Source organism: Dipodomys merriami, unplaced genomic scaffold, assembly GCF_024711535.1.
Source record: "Dipodomys merriami isolate MVZ:Mamm:240054 unplaced genomic scaffold, mDipMer1.0.p SCAF_103, whole genome shotgun sequence".
NCBI classification, from domain to species: domain Eukaryota; kingdom Metazoa; phylum Chordata; class Mammalia; order Rodentia; family Heteromyidae; genus Dipodomys; species Dipodomys merriami.
In genome coordinates, this window is record NW_027202305.1 from 321,536 (window position 1) to 339,122 (window position 17,587).

Here is a 17,587-nt window from a genome sequence, read left to right on the forward strand (position 1 = left end):
AGGCATAAAATCATAATTCTTAGAAACCTACGGAAGACAAATTTGGACTAGCTGGTGCAGCATCTACCTAACTGTAAGCCCAGCTACTGGAGAGGTAGAGGCAAGACAATTATGAGTTCAAGACCAACCTAGGTAAAGTTACCAAGATCTTTTAACTCAAAAAAACAAAAGCAGGACTGGGGCAATGTTCAAGTTGTAGTGTGCCTGCCCAACAACCAGATTCAATCCCCAATACAAAAAAAACCAGAAACTCACCAAATCCTAATAACCACAGTCTACACAAAGGTGAGGGGCTGTAGGTTGAGATGTGAAACACACCGAGTATTTTTTTTTTTTTAATTTATTTTTGGGTCCGGTTGTGGGGCCTGAACTCTGGGCCTGGGCGCTGTCCCTCAGCTCTTCAGCTCAAGGCTAGCGCTCTACCACATGAGCCACAGCACCACTTCCGGCTTTTTTCTTTTTGCTTATGTGGTGCTAAGGAATCGAACCCAGGGCCTCGGGCATGCAAGGCAAGCGCTCTACCACTGAGCCACCTTCCCAGCCCCACACTGAGTATTTTTAAAGGTACAACTAGAGCCTGGAGATGCCAACTTTTGATAATAAAACCATAAAAATACAAGAAAATTACTATAAAAGAAGAGTGGCTACTTTTGGCAGAGCTAATGCAAAAAATTGACTGGGGTTGGTCTACATGAAGAACTTTTTTTTTTTTGTCAGTCGTGGGGCTTGAACTCTGGGCCTGGGCGCTGTCCCTCAGCTCTTCAGCTCAAGGCGAGCACTCTACCACCTGAGCTACAGCGCCACTTCCATACATGAAGAACTTAATAGCTGGCAGTTTTAATTCTTGACCCGGGTCATGATTCCAAGAGTAGGTGTCATATATAATTCACTGGGCTACAAAGGTATTTCCACTATGCCGACTGAAGGGACACACATTTGTAAACTAAAGAAGAAATCCATGAGGTTCAAAGCCAGCCTGAGCAAGAAGGTTTGTGGACTCTTATTGCCAATAAATTACTCAGAAAAAGCTGGAAGTGGTGCTGTGGCTCAAGTGGTAGAGTGCTGGCCTTTAGCACAAAGGCTCAGGGACAGTGCCCAGGCCCTGAGATCAAAGTACCAGGACCAACAAGGAAAGGAAAAAAAAAAAAAAAAATCCAAGGTGAATAATGGTGTGGGAATGATTTTTAAAGAAAGACTGATAAGGAACCTAACACCCTACCCTAACACCACTTCTGCCTCGTATTTCTCCCTTCCCTTTTGTCCTAGAAAATAACCCTAAATTTCACTCCCACCAGATAATGAACAAAGCTCAGGGAGGGGAACAAGCAGTTCTCTAGAGAGTATCTGCCAGATCTCTAGCTGAGTCTTCACTGACAATTATTTCATTGCACATTTCTATCCATAATTAACATGATTTAGAATGCCATTCTCCTCCCTCATGCTTCCTTTAGGAGAGATTTTTTTAAAATAAAGGATGCCTGGAACTCACCAGGCCCTCAAAAACCTGAGTAGGGCAGGAAAAATTAGGAATGTTTTCCATAACACTGTTTAAAAACTCAACCTAAATATCTAACAACAGTTCAGTCTAGTTATGATACCGTAAAATGATACTACAAAAGAATTTTCATTGACATAGAAAAATAGTGCTAATAATTTTTTTTTTTTTGGTCCGGTCGTGGGGCCTGAACTCTGGGCCTGGGCGCTGTCCCTCAGCTCTTCAGCTCAAGGCTAGCGCTCTACCACTTGAGCCACAGAGCCACTTCCGGCTTTTTTCTTTTTTGCTTATGTGGTGCTGAGGAATCGAACTCAGGGCCTCATGCATGCAAGGCAAGCGCTCTACCACGGAGCCACCTTCCCAGCCCCAGTGCTAATAATTTTTAAAAGGAAATTATCTCACTGTTTCAAATGTGTGCATGCAAAAACATACAGGTCTGGAACTATAATCAAAGTTGAATGGTTATATCCCTCAGAGTTTGCAGTGTTTTAAGATATTTTGTGTATCTGCCTTAGCTACTTCTTAATTCATATAAACTTTCAGTTTCAGAAATATTAAATAACAAATTTAAAATCACGCCAAGTAGAGGAGCCAAGATAAGAACGTGGGTCTACCTGGCTTGTGAAAACTGCAGTTATAAAGCCTCAGGACTAAAAGACATCTCACCTTATTGGCTACGGCATTAACACTGGGCCGAGCATCAAAAATGAAGATTTTATGGGATTGAGCGTTAGAATCCATGATGGCCTGGAGGTATTTCTCATCCTCCTTGCTTCGCTTCCCACTCACTCCTACCAAGGGCTGGCTGCATCGAGTGATGGTGGCTTGACTTTCGGGATGAATCCATGACAAAACCTACAGAGGGGAGAAGGAAAACACATGCTGCTCCATTGTAATTCCCAAGCCCTTCTTTAATGCTCTTCTTTCTCTGGATCCAAAGACTGGCCATAAGAGGACAACTGCCTGTGAGGAAAAGTCACCTGTCACTACCATCTGGAAAACTTGGTCTAATTCTTAAGCAGATACTAATCTGTAGAAATCACTAATTATTGGAAAGTGTTCTTAGAAAAGTAATAGATCAAAACAAGGCTAAGTAACCCTAATGTTCTGATTTTATTACTTTAATCAGTAAAACTCTAAAGTAACTTAAGTCTTCACAATCTGTGGGTTCTGTGACTAAAATTATTTGAATTGATATTTCTAGATCATCATTCTCCATTTCTTTTTTGGATTTAATGGAAAAGAACATTATAACAATATAAACATGCCTAAGATACAGAGATAGTATGTATAGGGAAAATGTTTTCAACTTAAGTACAAGGCATTTTTAATTTTACTGTTTACAGATTTTAAATTTAGTTTTAATTTTAGCAAATAACTCAGTCTCCAATGTTCCCATGCAGACTATAAAGACTTTGCTGCTCCCGTGCTCCAGTTCCTACAGCCTCAGGGGGAGCACAAAGAATCTGCAAAGCAAGCCCCGCCCGAGCATGCACTTACTGGGATCCGGCCCCTGGACCTGAAGGAGGCCACTCTCTTCAGCTCTTCATCAGGAATGTTTGCTGGCACCACCAAGAGGGCAGGGTACGTGTCACAGAGCTCATAGCGCTCGTTTACCTTTGTTACTCTCCAGCTCTCATTTGGAATGCCCTACACATGAAATAAAAGACCAGTTCTCCAATGAAACATTACAGGACAACAGGGCAGTCGCCATCCTTGTCAACCTCCCCATCTCCTCTAGTCAATTCTTAAGCTGGAATAGTGATTAGACCTTTCAACATAGGGAAGGTGGGACTGCAAATATTCCTTCTATCTCAAAAGAGAACAGTCTCAGTCTGATTAGAATGCTGCTATTCGTGTACACAAATTCCACAGAAGTGGCTTTAAGCAAATTTCAGAAAGCTATACTCCACATCTATTACTTGCAAGCTTTTTCTCTTTTTTAAATATATTTTTTATCATAAAGATACTGTACAGAGGGATTACAGTTACATGAGTAAGGTAGTAAGTACATTTCCTATCGAGCACTGTTACCCCTCCTTTGTTTTTCCCTACCATCCCTTCCCTCCCAACCTCCCCAACTCTCCCCTCCCCCAAGTTGTAAAGTTCGTTTTCAACATAGTGTCTTGTACATGTCATTGTTACAATGGGTCAACCTGTACCCGTGTTTCAGCATTTCATTATTTCCCTTCCCCTCCCCAAATAGAAAAATGTATATTCAAGATGTAGGGCACCGGAATCAACTATAGTGAAGACAGGGTATTTATACCATGGGGGAAGAGCACACCAAAGAAACAAACAAACAAACAAATCACATGGTGCATTATAAATACATTTAAAAACCACAGCAAGAAAGAAAAAACACTTGTGTCTCTATCTTGGGGTTCATTTTGTTTAACATCATCTTATCTGGTCATATGTACATAGCTTTTGACCTTTTCTATTTGTCCTAGACATAAACTAGTTATTGCAAATAAAGGAAAACATGGGACCAATGTTTCTTTGCGCCTGGCTTACTTCACTTAATATAATTTTTTTCCAAGTCTTTCCATTTTCTAACAAATGGGGCAATGTCATTCTTTCTGATGAAGGCATAGAATTCCATTGTGTATATATACCACATTTTCTTGATCCATTCATCTGGGTGGTGACACTCACATTCAGGTCTAGTGAATGTCATTTTTGGTCGGTGGTGGGGCCTGAACTCTGGGCCTGGGCACTGTCCCTCAGCTCTTCAGCTCAAGGCTAGTGCTTCTACCACCTGAGCCACAGCACCACTTCCGGCTTTTTTTTTCTTCTTTGCTTATGTGGTGCTGAGGAATCAAACCCAGGGCATGCAAGGCAAGCCACCTTCCCAGCCCTGTGAATGTCATTTTGTACAAGAAGTAGTGGTGGCAGTTTGTGATTTGACCAAAGCTACTCATTAGGAAGTAGTACAGATACATGCACCTTCCCAACCTATCCTATTTACAAGAGTCCATTATGAGGAAAAATGTGCTTACTTTGCTCTGATTGTTATATACAAAACAGTCGAAAGCAGTTTCCCATAAAGTACTGCTCCTCCAGCTTTTGCCAGATGACATTAAAATTCTGAAGGAAAACAATCCTTTTGCAGCCAGTGTCACATGGCAGATAGTCTCCATGGAGACTTCTATCCCTGGCCTATTCGTCTTGCTCTAGCTTGGGCCCAATTTGCACCCCATGACCTAAGTGGTTAGGCATGATGCAAATATAACCAGTAAGTTCTAAAAACTGGCATTTCAAGCAAGCAATTTGTTTTCTTGCAGAGGGAATTACTGGTGTTTGAACTCAGGGCTTCCTGATTGCTAGGCTGCCACAACCCCAGGCCTTTTTTCCTTTTATTTTTCAGATAAGATGTTACATTTTTGGCTAAGGGCCTGTCTCAGATCTTGGACCTAACTATCTAAATCTCCTGCATAGCTGGGATTACACAGTGTATCACCAAGCCTGGCTTGCTGGTTGAGAACTGGGGAAGAGGGGGTCTCACTGACTTTTTTACAGTGCTTCAAAGTCAAGGTGACCTGAAGCTGCCAGAATGAAATTGGAGTTGCCTGAGTCAACCCTGACCCAGGCAGGCCTGAACAAAGGCGGGAGTTTGTGAAAAGGCGGCTGTGATACAATTGCTGAGCCACAAGTTGGTGCAACTAACCCAGTGCTTCTACAAGGCTACCCGCCCAATCCTGAGACCGGCACTACCTTCACTGTGGCCCTGAGCTGTTTCTTCCTCACTTTGGACTTTCACAACTTCTTTCTTGTCTCAGCTTCTCAAATGTGTACAAAAACAATGTCTACTGCCAATGCAATGCTCTGCTTTTCCAAATAAATACCGTTGTTCTTCGGAGAATCTGTTTTTCATTTTATTATTGATAAATACAACTACTTAAAAAGTAAGCCAGGAATGATTCTGTTTTGTACCTTGGCTAAATACTATTTCAGCAGCTGACAGGTAGCGGGCAATGGGGAAATACCAAGGAAACCTGAACTTGAGGAAGAGAAGGTATTTTAATGAAACTTCTGGATGGCCTGCCTTTCCAGCAGGTAAGTGAATCAGCATATACTGTCCTTATAGAAAGTGATGGACGAGGAATCCTAGGACCCCACAGGCACCAGTAACAATGAAAGCACTAGTTCACAAATGACTCAAGATCGCATATGTAGTGTGAGAGTCAGTAAAAGGCAAGTCCAAACCCAAGTCTTTTCACTGGTCTACAATTAGAATATGACATCTGCATAAACTATGAGTCTACAAAACACCAGTGGGCTGAAAACTAGAGTGAATCTTACAGTATTTGAGCTTTCTCAGTTTGAAAAAGGAAGCTTTGTTCTGTGATGTTTAGAATCTTCAAACTCTATTGAGCACAAAAAGAAAAGTACAGAACCTAGTGCACGTATGCTATGCAGGCTAAGTCTGTGATGCACACAGAGATATACCAAAGCTCCACAGGTAGGACAGGTAGGACGTCCTGGTCAGGACTATGGCAGCTGGAGCCAAACCGTCTGCGAGAGAAGCCTGCCTCGCAAGACACCGTGTGGGTGCTGGACAGGGTCCTCAACCACAGCCCGTTTTTAGATTGTATCATTCTAATTATGTAACACAAATGTACGCATTTCTCACTAATGGGTGAAATTTTATTAGAACTACTCTGGAAAATTTTCTTTACAAGAAGAGACAGTCTCTCAGGATCAGAAACCTGTCTTTTTATAAAAACGATTTTGATAATGGGAAAAAGTGTCATAATGAAGAGCATGGTTCTAGAGCCAGATTTCCTGAACTCAAATCTTAGTTTCCACACTGAATACCTTTGTCCCTAATTCCTATCTTCAGTTTACATGTAGTCTGTGCAGATACTAGTACCTTGCTCACAGAACCAAGATAGACAAATGAATTAGTATTTAGGAAATGCTTAAGAAAAATCCTGGCATACACATGTATCCTATACAAGTGTACCACATAGTTCAGTAAACATATCAATACATAAAGAAGATTTGTTAGTTGACAAATAGATTCAGAAACTACAGGCAAAATAAGCTTCCTTCATGCTCTTCAACAGTTATTGTCAAATACATGCCAAGCACTACCCTCCATCCAGAGGCTACAGCAGTGAGAAAACAGATGTAGAATACCTTCCTTTTTGGAGCATGAAAAATACCAAGGAAATACAGAGGATTCCTTCAGAAGCTGGTAACACTGGTGAAGAATTAAAAAGCAAAACGGTCTCAGAAGAAAAGGCAAGAGAAGAAAGGGGCAAACAGGTATCAGAAATATCCACAAATGGAAAACATTTGAGAAGGAGGTCACCAATAGTGCTTAATATGCACATGAAAGATGTGACAGAATCAGTCAAAACGATGAGTGGACTTTCTTCTTACATACTGATCAAAGTAAATCAATGCTGTGCTTAACATACCCATAACAGGAATTTCACTATGCAGCTATTAAGATAGAAAACCTTCAAAAATTCAGTTATAAGCAGAACAATTATAAAGAAATTTTTCAGTTATAGAATAAATAAAAATCTGAGTATTAAGTGGAATATAAAAATATGGAAGCATATATGCCTACTTGACTTCCTTATTTTTCTCTTTCTAAGGATTGTTTTTAAATAAACTAATACTTTAAATTCTCAGATGAGTTTCATAAAAGTTCATAAGAGATACTAACATTCTGGAAAGCAGTCCAAAGAAAGTGAAAGGTAACCAATCAGGATTAGTGTTTATTCATTAAAAACAACAACAACAACAACCACCCCCAAGCCTGGTTTTCTTCTTCTACCCATTTTTCTTTATAATGAAAAGAACACAGAACACTAATATTGAAAAACTAGGAAGTACATACCTGCCTTCGATATTCCAAAAGAGGGTCATAGAGTTTCCACCCATTCTCAGGGAATACTTCTTTGTACTCGAAAGCAAACAGAGGCTATATAAACAGATGATAGTTACAAGTCACATAATAAGATTATAAGTCAGAAATATATCCTTTAAAAATTTTAACTTTTCTGTTTTAATATACTTTTATCTGCGAAAATATTTTTGGCACTTTCTCATGTTGTTTTAGTTTTTGGTTTGTACTTTAAAATACAGTATTTTAAATATTTTCTGAAGTACAGAAAAACAGAGATCAACCCAAGAAATTTACCAACTGTTGGCATCGTATTTCCTTCTGATATCCTTGTTAGCTTTGTAGGTTAATTCTAAATTCTACATGATGAGGCTTAAGTCTAAATTCTAAATAATGAAATTTATTTTTAAACAAGGATCTTCTCCTGTACCTAATAGTATAACATCTAGTTACCAGCAGGGATGAGGAAGCTCTGACGTTTCTACATTTTCTAAAACATTAAATGGAATTGTTTTTGGCTTATAATTTGAATTAAAAAATATCATTTTTATAGACTTACTGGTATAGATTCAACCATGTTATAAGAAAACAAAACAAAACCCGTTAAGAGTCAAAGGAGCAGTGCGGCATTCAAATTTTCCTCCCTTACTAGAGTATGATCAATGTTTTGTCTCTGTAGCTGGGATAAGAAGGGGAAGAGTGGAGGCACACTAACAACTGCTCCAACTTGCTGTCTTACAGTTAAGATTCCAACTCAAAAGGAGATTTTAAATCTTAATAGCTTTTAATCATGGAGTCTTCTAGATTAAAAGTTCACATACTTACAAAAAGTTTCAGTTGGAGATACTCTGAAATGAGCTATCTTTCCTATCTAAACAAACTGGCCCAAAAGGTTAGCTTAAACCTAAATTACTATTTACAGCTGATTAAATGTATAGATCCTATATAACCTAATTAATCATTTTACACATCCTCAAAGATGAGAACTGACCAGGCTGTTAGAAACAGGAAACGCATATTTCATCAGATTCTCAAATATAGATCTTCTGGTTCGCCCCTCAGGTTTATGAGCAAATCGTAAATTCCTAATATCCTAGAAAAGATTTAGAAACCAGGTTAATCATTATTTGACTGTTTTATTTAATGAATAAATAAGATTACTTGGAACTACTGAATAAAACATTAAGACTGTTGGGTGCTGGTAACTCACGCCTGTAATGCTAGCTACTCAGGAGGCTCAGATCTGAGGATCATGGTTCAAAGCCAGCCCGGGTAGGAAAGTCCGTGAGACTCAGCTCCAATTAAACCACTAGAAAACAGGAAGTGGTGCCATGTTCTAAGTGATAGAACACCAGCCTTAAGCAGAAGAGCTCAAGGACAGCGTGCAGGGCCTGAGTTCAAGCCCCACAACCAACAACAACAACAACAACAAAAAACCATTAAGATCTGTGAAAAACAATATAAAAACAGAGGGCAGCTCCTGGAAGCAGGAGAAAAGAAAAAGAAACCAAGGCAGGATTCGAGGGAAGAAATTTTACCTATACTTTCAGACTCAACGCCAGCCAGTGAGAGAGGAAACAAGTGATGAAAAAATTTGGAGATTAGAGATACTGCATCTGAAGCTTAGTACCATGACTCACACACACTACCAGTGCATGTTCTTTCCCGTGAATGCCCATTTTGTCAGGATTTGCCTATTAAAACCTGTTTCTTTGGAATGACATTTTCATTGTGTCTACTGATTATTTCCCTACTTTATTATTCCTATTAGGACACATTTCTATTGGACTTCCTCATAACCCGTGCTGCTAGACTGACAGACTCAAACTTTGCCTGAGATGATCTATTTTTCTCCAATATGAAAATTCTGAATAGTTTGGTTAATATCTTCCAGGCTCCATAGTCAGACAGAAAGACAGGCTCTTTCATTATTTGTCCATAAGCAATTTTCTATGCTTCAGCTAATAAGAGATGTTCATGTTCTGTGGATTGATATCTTTGTTTTTTTTTTTTTTGGGGGGGGGGGTATGGTCACGGGGCCTGAACTCTGGGCCTGGGCGCTGTCCCTCAGCTCTTCACCTCAAGGCTAGCGCTCTACCACTTGAGCAACAGTGCCACTCTTTTTTTTTTCTGCTTATGTGGTGCTGAGGCATCGAACCCAGGGCCTCATGCATGCAAGGCAAGCGCTCTACCACTGAGCCACCGTCCCAGCCCCTTGTGGACTGATATCTTTTTTTTTTTTTTGTCGGTCGTGGGGCTTGAACTCTGGGCCTGGGCACTGTCCCTCAGCTATTCAGCTCAAGGCGAGCGCTCTACCACTTGAGCTACAGCGCCACTTCCGGTTTTCTGGTGGTTTATTGGAGATAGGAGTCTCATGGTCTCTCCTGCCCGGGCTGGCTTTGAACCGCGATCCTCAGATCTCAGCCTCCTGAGTAGCTAGGATTACAGGCGTGAGCCACCAGCACCCGGCTTGGACTGATATCTTAACAACACTTAGAAAAAAAAAATGAGATCAAGAATAATTTCAAGGCTATCCATTTTATTTAAATGTTGTATTCTAGGTAGAATTTGAACTAGTTTTATTATCATTGTGTAAAATCACTATACTGTAATGCGTGTATAATACTAGTGTACTAAAGTCTGATCCAGAACCAAAATGGTATTTCATCATACCTTAAAAAAAAAATTTGCTAAGAACTGAGATCTTGTTTGCCCTAGTAAAAACCCTTTTCTTTCAGCTTAGTTCTAGTTATAAAGGGGCAATTTCATTGCCACAGCTCCACACATTTATTTACCTTGTGTTCCAATCTCACCCTCTACCACGTTCCTCTCCCTCCCCCTATATCAACACCAACAGGGTTCATTGACACAAAGCTTACAGCTACGACTGTAACAAAAACCATGAAGACAATGATTAAATCATTATACCAAATTCAAATTAACTTCTCAAATTATCGAAAGAGCCGGGCACCAGTGGCTCATGCCTGTAATCCTACCTCCTCAGGAGGCTGAGATCTGAGGATCACAGTTCAAAGCCAGCCCAGGCTGGCTTTAACCACCAGAAAAAAAAAGGAAGTGGCACTGTGGCTCAAAGTGGTAAAGCGCTCACCTTGAGCTGAAGGACTCAGGGACAGCGCCCAGGCCCAGAGTTCAAGTCCCATGGTCAACCACCCCCCTCCTCCCCACCCCCACCTCCTCCCTGCCAAAAAAAGATTATCAAAAGAAACAATTTAGGATTGTGGATGTGCTTTCTTTTACTTTGGGCACTGGTAGAGAGTTAAGAAAGGAAGGATACTGACAGTGAACCAGAGAAGTTTAGTTTTTCTTCTACTAGAATGACAATTCTACTATGCAATTCATTTGCTATCTTGAAAACCAGTTTCCAGATACAAAGCCTTTCACAAGGAATAAAATTGTATTGTATACATATTATAAAATTTACCTTGCATACCGTTTCCAGTCCATAAGAATTTTCACCTCGACTAGAGGCACCACCAATTTTTTCTACTCTACTAATTACACCAAGAGAAGCATCTAGAACAAATGGAGGATCCTAGGAGGAAAAAGGCAAACACAAAATTGAGCAACTGATACTATATAAGATAGAATTTATAACCAGAGGATTAGGGGTCTAGCTCAGTGGTAGTCATCTTTCCTTCCCCTTGCATATATACAAGTTAAAAAACATTACAAATGACCAGAAGTGAACAAAACTGTTCTTCCATTTCTGCTAATTTATTAGATTCCCTCAGGACCTGGATGGGATGCAGGCAAAACAAGTTTGCTTCTTTTTAAACTGAAAGGCTATTTCTTTATTTGAATTTCAACTAATTATGCATGCTTGTACATAGCTGTATTACACTACTTAAACCAAACTATAAAAATTATAGTTTACAATTTATAGTACCACACACAGATACAAAACTGACCCCATGAGTCTTACCCGCTCCATGCTTTTGAAATACAGTCTGTAGTTGGTAACAGTCAGTGTTCCTCGTGTAGCACCAGTGAAGGGACATATATAAGTTACATCTTTAGCTGAGAAGATATAACACATCCACAGTTTACATTGTGCCCCAGTGTAGATTCTTCATCTTATAATGTTATTCTGATAGCTAGGCTTAACTACACTGAAGAGAACACAGCATTGAGGATTCCCAAAACCTGAGAATCTTATCCACTCATTTGAGAAGGAATACAGAGTAACTGGGAAGGAGTGAAGGGGTAGAGGGCCTATCTCTTCTTCTGAGACAGAACAGAAAGAAACAGAAGACAATACTATCCCTGTGGACTAGAAATGATGTGGTTATGCCACTAATGACAGTTATCCTTGGTTGTTATGTGTGTCATGGCAGAGTGTACATTCATCGTTATCACTGTTTCTTGTCCATAGCACTAATCTTATCTTTGAGCCACAGTCTAGTTTGTCAGCATAGCTCGAAAAATACAATATCCCAAATGTAATGCCACACATTACTTATCTGGTTATAACTGAGGAAAATATTGTAGGTGAAATCAAATATATATAAAGCAATTTTAAATAAAGTGGATATTTGGAAGTAGCACTGTGGCTCAAAGTGGTAGAGTGCTAGCCTTGAACAATAAAAGCTCGGGGACATTGCCCAGGCCTTGAGTTCAAGCTCCACAACAGACAAAAACAAGTGGATATTATAATCCTGACCAAATAACTGTTCAACACAGTGTTGTATTAAATGCTTTTCATATTTCACAGTGTTGTATTAATTAATGCTTTTCATAGATAAAGCAGGTTAACTTAGCAACCACTAGTTCAAGGTATTATTTAAAATGGCAGTGTTCATAATACCCTGGATTTGCTTCTCCATCACTTTGAAGCACTGCCTTCATACAGAATTTAAAATGAGACTGACGTTATAACAATCATTTCTAACCTTCAAAACTGTTCCCTCAAGAATACTCAACTATGAGCTAGTTTTCAAATCATGGCTTCCAATGCATGTTTCAATTAAATGAAAGTTTTTAAAATTAAATAAAGCTACCACTATATAGAGGTAGAGACTTGCCTTGCAAGCTAGGAAAACTTTATTCAGTATAACTAAAAACCTTCCTCAATTCCTTCAGAGCCAATTACCTATGCAAGAGAAATCTGCTTATTATCTTGTAACCCACACAAGGGGACATGCTTTTGGGCTCCCTTTCCTTCTTTTTCAAGTGGTAATATATACAAAATGCTTCTAAAGTTGAAATCACTATAGAAAATACAAGACTGATGCTTAGGCTACTATGGTCATTATGAGTCAAGGGAAGAGGTATCTCTCCAAGTAAATTTATTTTCTTTATGTATTTTTTCTACAGTCAGAAAGAAGGAAATTTTTAAAAATACCATTACATACCCATATCTTTAATAGTTTCTCCTGGAAGCAAAGGTGGTTCTTCCATTTCTGCTAATTTATTAGATTCCCTCAGGACCTGGATGGGATGCAGGCAAAACAAGTTTGCTTCTTTTTAAACTGAAAGGCTATTTCTTTATTTGAATTTCAACTAATTATGCATGCTTGTAGATAGTTATATTACACTACTTAAACCAAACTACAAAAATTATAGTTTACAACTTATAGTTGTTTTTCTAAAGGCATTTAGCAGATACCTCATTGTAAGAACACCTTATAGTCTCACTTACACACACACACACATATACAACTTTATAACTTTATATGTGTAACATCCAACTTACTACAGCCTAACAATAAAGGAAGTTTTATGTCCGTATTTCATTGATCAGGAGAAACAGGCAAAGTATAATTCATTCAAGATCACCAAGCTGAAATACCAGTCTGAGTTTAAATTAGAGTTCTACTAAACTCTGAAGCCCACTCCCTTCCATTAAGCCAATCCAAAGGCCTGCAGTGCATTTAAATTTGGGTGAAGTTGAGCTCTTGGGTAGACCTAACAATTAAGAGAATCTGTAAATAATGTCATGAATTTTTTTGAAAAAAGAAGACTCCTGATCAACAGTAGCTGTTCACTTGTCTTGTGAAGAAGACCACACTGCATTATGAGAATGCAAATATGGTTTTCTAAGGGATTTTCTAAGAACACAATACCTCAAGCTGTCCAATGCTAACGCCTCCCCCCTCCCTACTCTTTTCTCTGCCACACAGTAAGTTTCTTCCTCCAACTCTTTCAATTCCTCACCCTTCTGCATCCAGGCTTTGTTCCAGAGAGGAAATCACCCATAGCGAGAGTCATTTAAGACAAAGTCATTCCTCAACCTTAATTTACCTCTCAGCCAAATGTGGCAATGCTGTCTGTGCTCACAGCTCTTGATGTGGACCTGTCTTCTCTAAATGCCTCCCTTTCTAGGCATTCTCTGCCAGTGATGTTTACGTCTTTCTAATCAGTTTATTTTTCCTTGGTTCTTATTTTTGTAAATATCTTCCAATAAAGATTTTTTTTAAAGCAATGGCCCTGTTTGTGACAGGGTCTCACAAACAAACAGGTGACATCTAACAGGTGTCAGGTGTTGGACAGTCTCAGCTGACCTCAAATTCACTATACAGTCCAGACTGGCCTAGAACTCGCAATTCTCCTGCCTCAGCCTCCTAAATAGTGAAAGTAGAAATGTGTAACACCATTGTATTAACTTATGATGTAGACTGCTCTATAATGTTCTCTCTGCTGTATGCTCTAGCTATACTTTCAGCCCAATATCTATCACATAGGAATCATTGGTTGCTTATGTCCTTTCCTTTTTTTAATGTGACATTATATGACACTAGCTTTATGTTCGAGAGAGGGAGGGAAAGAGGAAACAAGAAAAGAGGAGATAAAGAAGAGGAGGAGAGGAGAGGGGAGGAGAAGAAGAGAGGGAGGAGACAGTTCCTGGGAAAATGGGTAGTAAGTCTGGGCAAGAATACACATGACCAGCATCTTGTAGTGCCAGAAAGTAGAGAAGTGCTCAGATTAACACCACTATCACAGGACATATCTTACTGAAAGATCCCCAGCTTTGGAGTTGGAAACAGCACTGAAAGTAGTCTTAGATGGTAACAAAGTTAAACATAAATATCATGAGTCGATAATCAAATCTCCCATGAATACTTCCTTATAAATGTATGAAGACATTCCACCCTATGGAAGTAGAGGGTGACTTCTTAGGATGGGCTGTTTGGGGTAATTTTTTCCCCAAGAGTACAAAAGACACTGGAACAAGGGGGTACTACCACCATCTCAACCAAGTGGTCAGAGTTAACACGAATAGTAACACATCTTGCTGATGTGTGAATTGTGGACAGTGTGCTGAAAATGCATTTCCCAAATTCAAAGCTCAAGTTTAGTAACAAGTAACATATCAGACAGCCAATGCAACCAATGCTTTTCAAGACAAGACAGTCATCAGAAACAAGAAGTGTCTGAGAAATTGTCACAGCAGAGAGAAACCTAAGGAAACAATCACTAAATATAATATTTAACAAAAATAACATAGAGGATATCTGAATAAAATAAGCATTGCAAATTTGCTGGCTTGACTGAAATATTGGTAAATGGTTGAAGGCTATATTCAGGCAGCTGATCACCAATATCAACAACAGGTACTTCATCAGAAATTTCCAACAGTATACATACCCTCAAATCAGGAGAAAAGTTGTCTGCAGAAGTTGAAACGGAATCTGAAGATACAATAGAAGCTGATTTTGTATGCACCGAATTCTCTGAGTGAGAAGTAGAGGCACTACAAAATACAAAAGTACAGATGTTTAAAAAAAATTTTAGATGTTGTATTTATAATTTTTTAGTTCATTAAAATGTCTGCTGTCAACGTTCAACAATCTTGCTTTGCTTACTCATACTTATCTAAATACATATAAGATGGAATTTTATTAAATTATTTTTTGTTTTGTTTTTTTTTGGGGGTCTGGTCGTGGGGCCTGAACTCTGGGCCTGGGCGCTGTCCCTCAGCTCTTCAGCTCAAGGCTAGCGCTCTACCACTTGAGCCACAGCACCACTTCTGGCTTTTTTCTTTTTGCTTATGTGGTGCTGAGGAATCAACCCAGGGCCTCAGGCATGCAAGGCAAGCACTCTACCACTGAGCCACCTTCCCAGCCCTGTCTAGTTATTTTGCGTACTGGTGTGGGGGCTTAAACTTGGCTTCTTGCTCTCACTCTGTGTTTTTGCTCACAGCTGTCGCTGTACAACTTGAACCATGCCTCCGGTCAGCATTATTACTAGCTAATTGGATGCAAATCTCTTGGACTTTTCTGCCTGGGCTAGCATCAAGCCTCCATCCTTAGATCCCAGCCTTCTGGGTAGCTGAAATTATAGGCAAGAGCTACCAGTGTGTTTGCTGCTACCAACACTGGCTGTACAAACTGTATCCTTAAAATGTTAAGTATTCTTACTACCCAAGTTCATTCTGAATAGACTATACCAGTACTCATGAACATATTCTGAACTAATTCATTTTATCTATCCACCTATCACCTAAAGAACATTCATGAAGAATTCCAACATGAAAAACTACTATGCTAGGTACAGTGACAACGGAGACAAACTTCGTATAGTGCTGATGTTCAAAAAGTTTACAAGCTTATAACAGAGAGGGAAATAAATGCCTGGTGGAATATAATGACTATAAATATACACTGACTAAGACAGAAGTGGGTGCAAAGGGAGACAGGAGAAAAGAAAAGCATTATCAACTCTGGCCAGAAAATGTTGGGACAACCTTGTGAGAACCGAGTCTTGAAATACAGGAAACTGCTAGGTCAAAACACAAAAGAATTACAAAAACAAAAATTATATAAGGACCAAAGCACAAAGAACACTTCAGCAAGTATAGATCAATATGATAGAAGAGCTAGGCTATACATCAATTAAGATTTTTAAGAGATAGAAAACTCTATTCAGAACCTTGGGTTAATGTAGAAAGTTAGATGTGATTCCTACTTGAATTTCCTGTGTAAATTTTAGTTGGAAAGAATTTTAGAAACTTTACTCATGGAAGCTGGCATACAGAAGAACAGAAGATGACGACATTATGACAGGCCTTTCTGTACCCTCCTGTACTTGTACCACATAGAATTCTACACTTACACAGGTCTGACCTGAATATCTACTTCCATCACAGCAAGTCATGACATTCTACAGCTACTTTTACTTCTTAAAGTCTTACAGAGCTTTTTATTCTAGATTGTTAAATTTAGTTTTAAAGAAGCAATATTAGCCACATATTGAGTGATAGTATCATTTTAGATTAGTAAAAGTTACAAATATTTAAAGAAAAATGAGAAGCCGGGCACTGGTGGCTCATGCCTGTAATCCTAGCTACTGAGGAGGATTACGGTTCAAAGCCAACCCAGGCAGAAAACTCTGTGAGACTCTTATCTCCAATTAACCACCAGAAAACTGGAAGTGGTGCTATGGCTCAAGCAGTAGAGCACTCACCTTGAGCTGAAGAGCACAGGGATAGTGCCCAAGCCCAGAGTTCAAGTCCCATGACCGACAAAAAAAAAAAAAAAAAAAGAATACTGAAAAACCTGATATTTTGCATTAAGGCTTAAGTACATATTTTAAAACATATGTGTAGTTTAAAGTCACTTGTAACATACTAAAAGTATTCCTTATACCAAAAGTCAAATTTTTATTAGATTTTCTTGAAATACTTCCCTTTGAGGTTCTGATATGTAAGAACTGAGTTTTAGTCTTTAAAATAAACTTGTTCAGGGCTGGGAAGGTGGCTCAGTGGTAGAGCGCTTGCCTTGCAAGCATGAGGCCCTGGGTTTGATTCCTCAGCACCACACAAGCAAAAAGAAAAAACCCGGAAGTGGCGCTGTGGCTCAAATGGTAGAGCGCTAGCCTAGAGCTGAAGAGCTGAGGGACAGCGCCCAGGCCCAGAGTTCAGGCCCCACGACCAGACCCCCCCCCCAAAAAAAATAAACTTGTTTATTAAAAACATCTATAAAATGACTAAATTACAACATGAAAATCACTTCCTCCCACAAATAAGTAGGATGCTATTTCTTAGGAGAGAAGGGAAGTGAATAAAAAAATGGAAGTAGTAACTTGGTTTGCATTCAAGAATCTAAATGATAAAAAGTCATGAGAAATTGCACTATCCAGATTTCTAATGTAAGCAAAGAAAACGGATCAATTGAGAATGTTTGCTTTTTTTTCTTATTTTGTAGCTAACTTCTGATTAAATGCCATCCATCTATACTATCAGGTGAAATGGTAAAACAGTTCAGCAATAG

General features: G+C 39.2%; 2 protein-coding genes across 6 annotated transcripts in view; one reads left to right on the forward strand and one right to left on the reverse strand.

The window, feature by feature from the left end:
• Positions 1-3,052, forward strand: part of LOC138809757 (centrosomal protein of 57 kDa) — a 36,556-nt gene extending 33,504 nt beyond the window's left edge. Inside the window, exon 13 of the transcript XR_011366941.1 lies at positions 2,899-3,052. The gene's annotated coding sequence lies outside the window, so the exon portion shown is untranslated. The remainder of the gene's footprint in view (positions 1-2,898) is intronic.
• LOC138809738 (phosphatidylinositol-3,5-bisphosphate 3-phosphatase MTMR2-like) overlaps positions 1-17,587 on the reverse strand; it is a 43,372-nt gene that overhangs the window by 9,247 nt on the left and 16,538 nt on the right. For all 5 annotated transcript variants that reach the window (XR_011366932.1, XM_069996629.1, XM_069996637.1 and 2 more), the window contains 8 exons: positions 14,964-15,069; positions 12,731-12,806; positions 11,302-11,396; positions 10,801-10,911; positions 8,350-8,451; positions 7,353-7,436; positions 2,996-3,145; positions 2,162-2,350 (listed from right to left, as the gene is read on the reverse strand). Coding sequence is in view for 4 of the 5 variants with exons in the window: in XM_069996629.1 (XP_069852730.1) it covers positions 2,162-2,350; positions 2,996-3,145; positions 7,353-7,436; positions 8,350-8,451; positions 10,801-10,911; positions 11,302-11,396; positions 12,731-12,806; positions 14,964-15,069 (913 nt within the window). In the remaining variant the exon portion in view is untranslated. The remainder of the gene's footprint in view (positions 1-2,161; positions 2,351-2,995; positions 3,146-7,352; positions 7,437-8,349; positions 8,452-10,800; positions 10,912-11,301; positions 11,397-12,730; positions 12,807-14,963; positions 15,070-17,587) is intronic.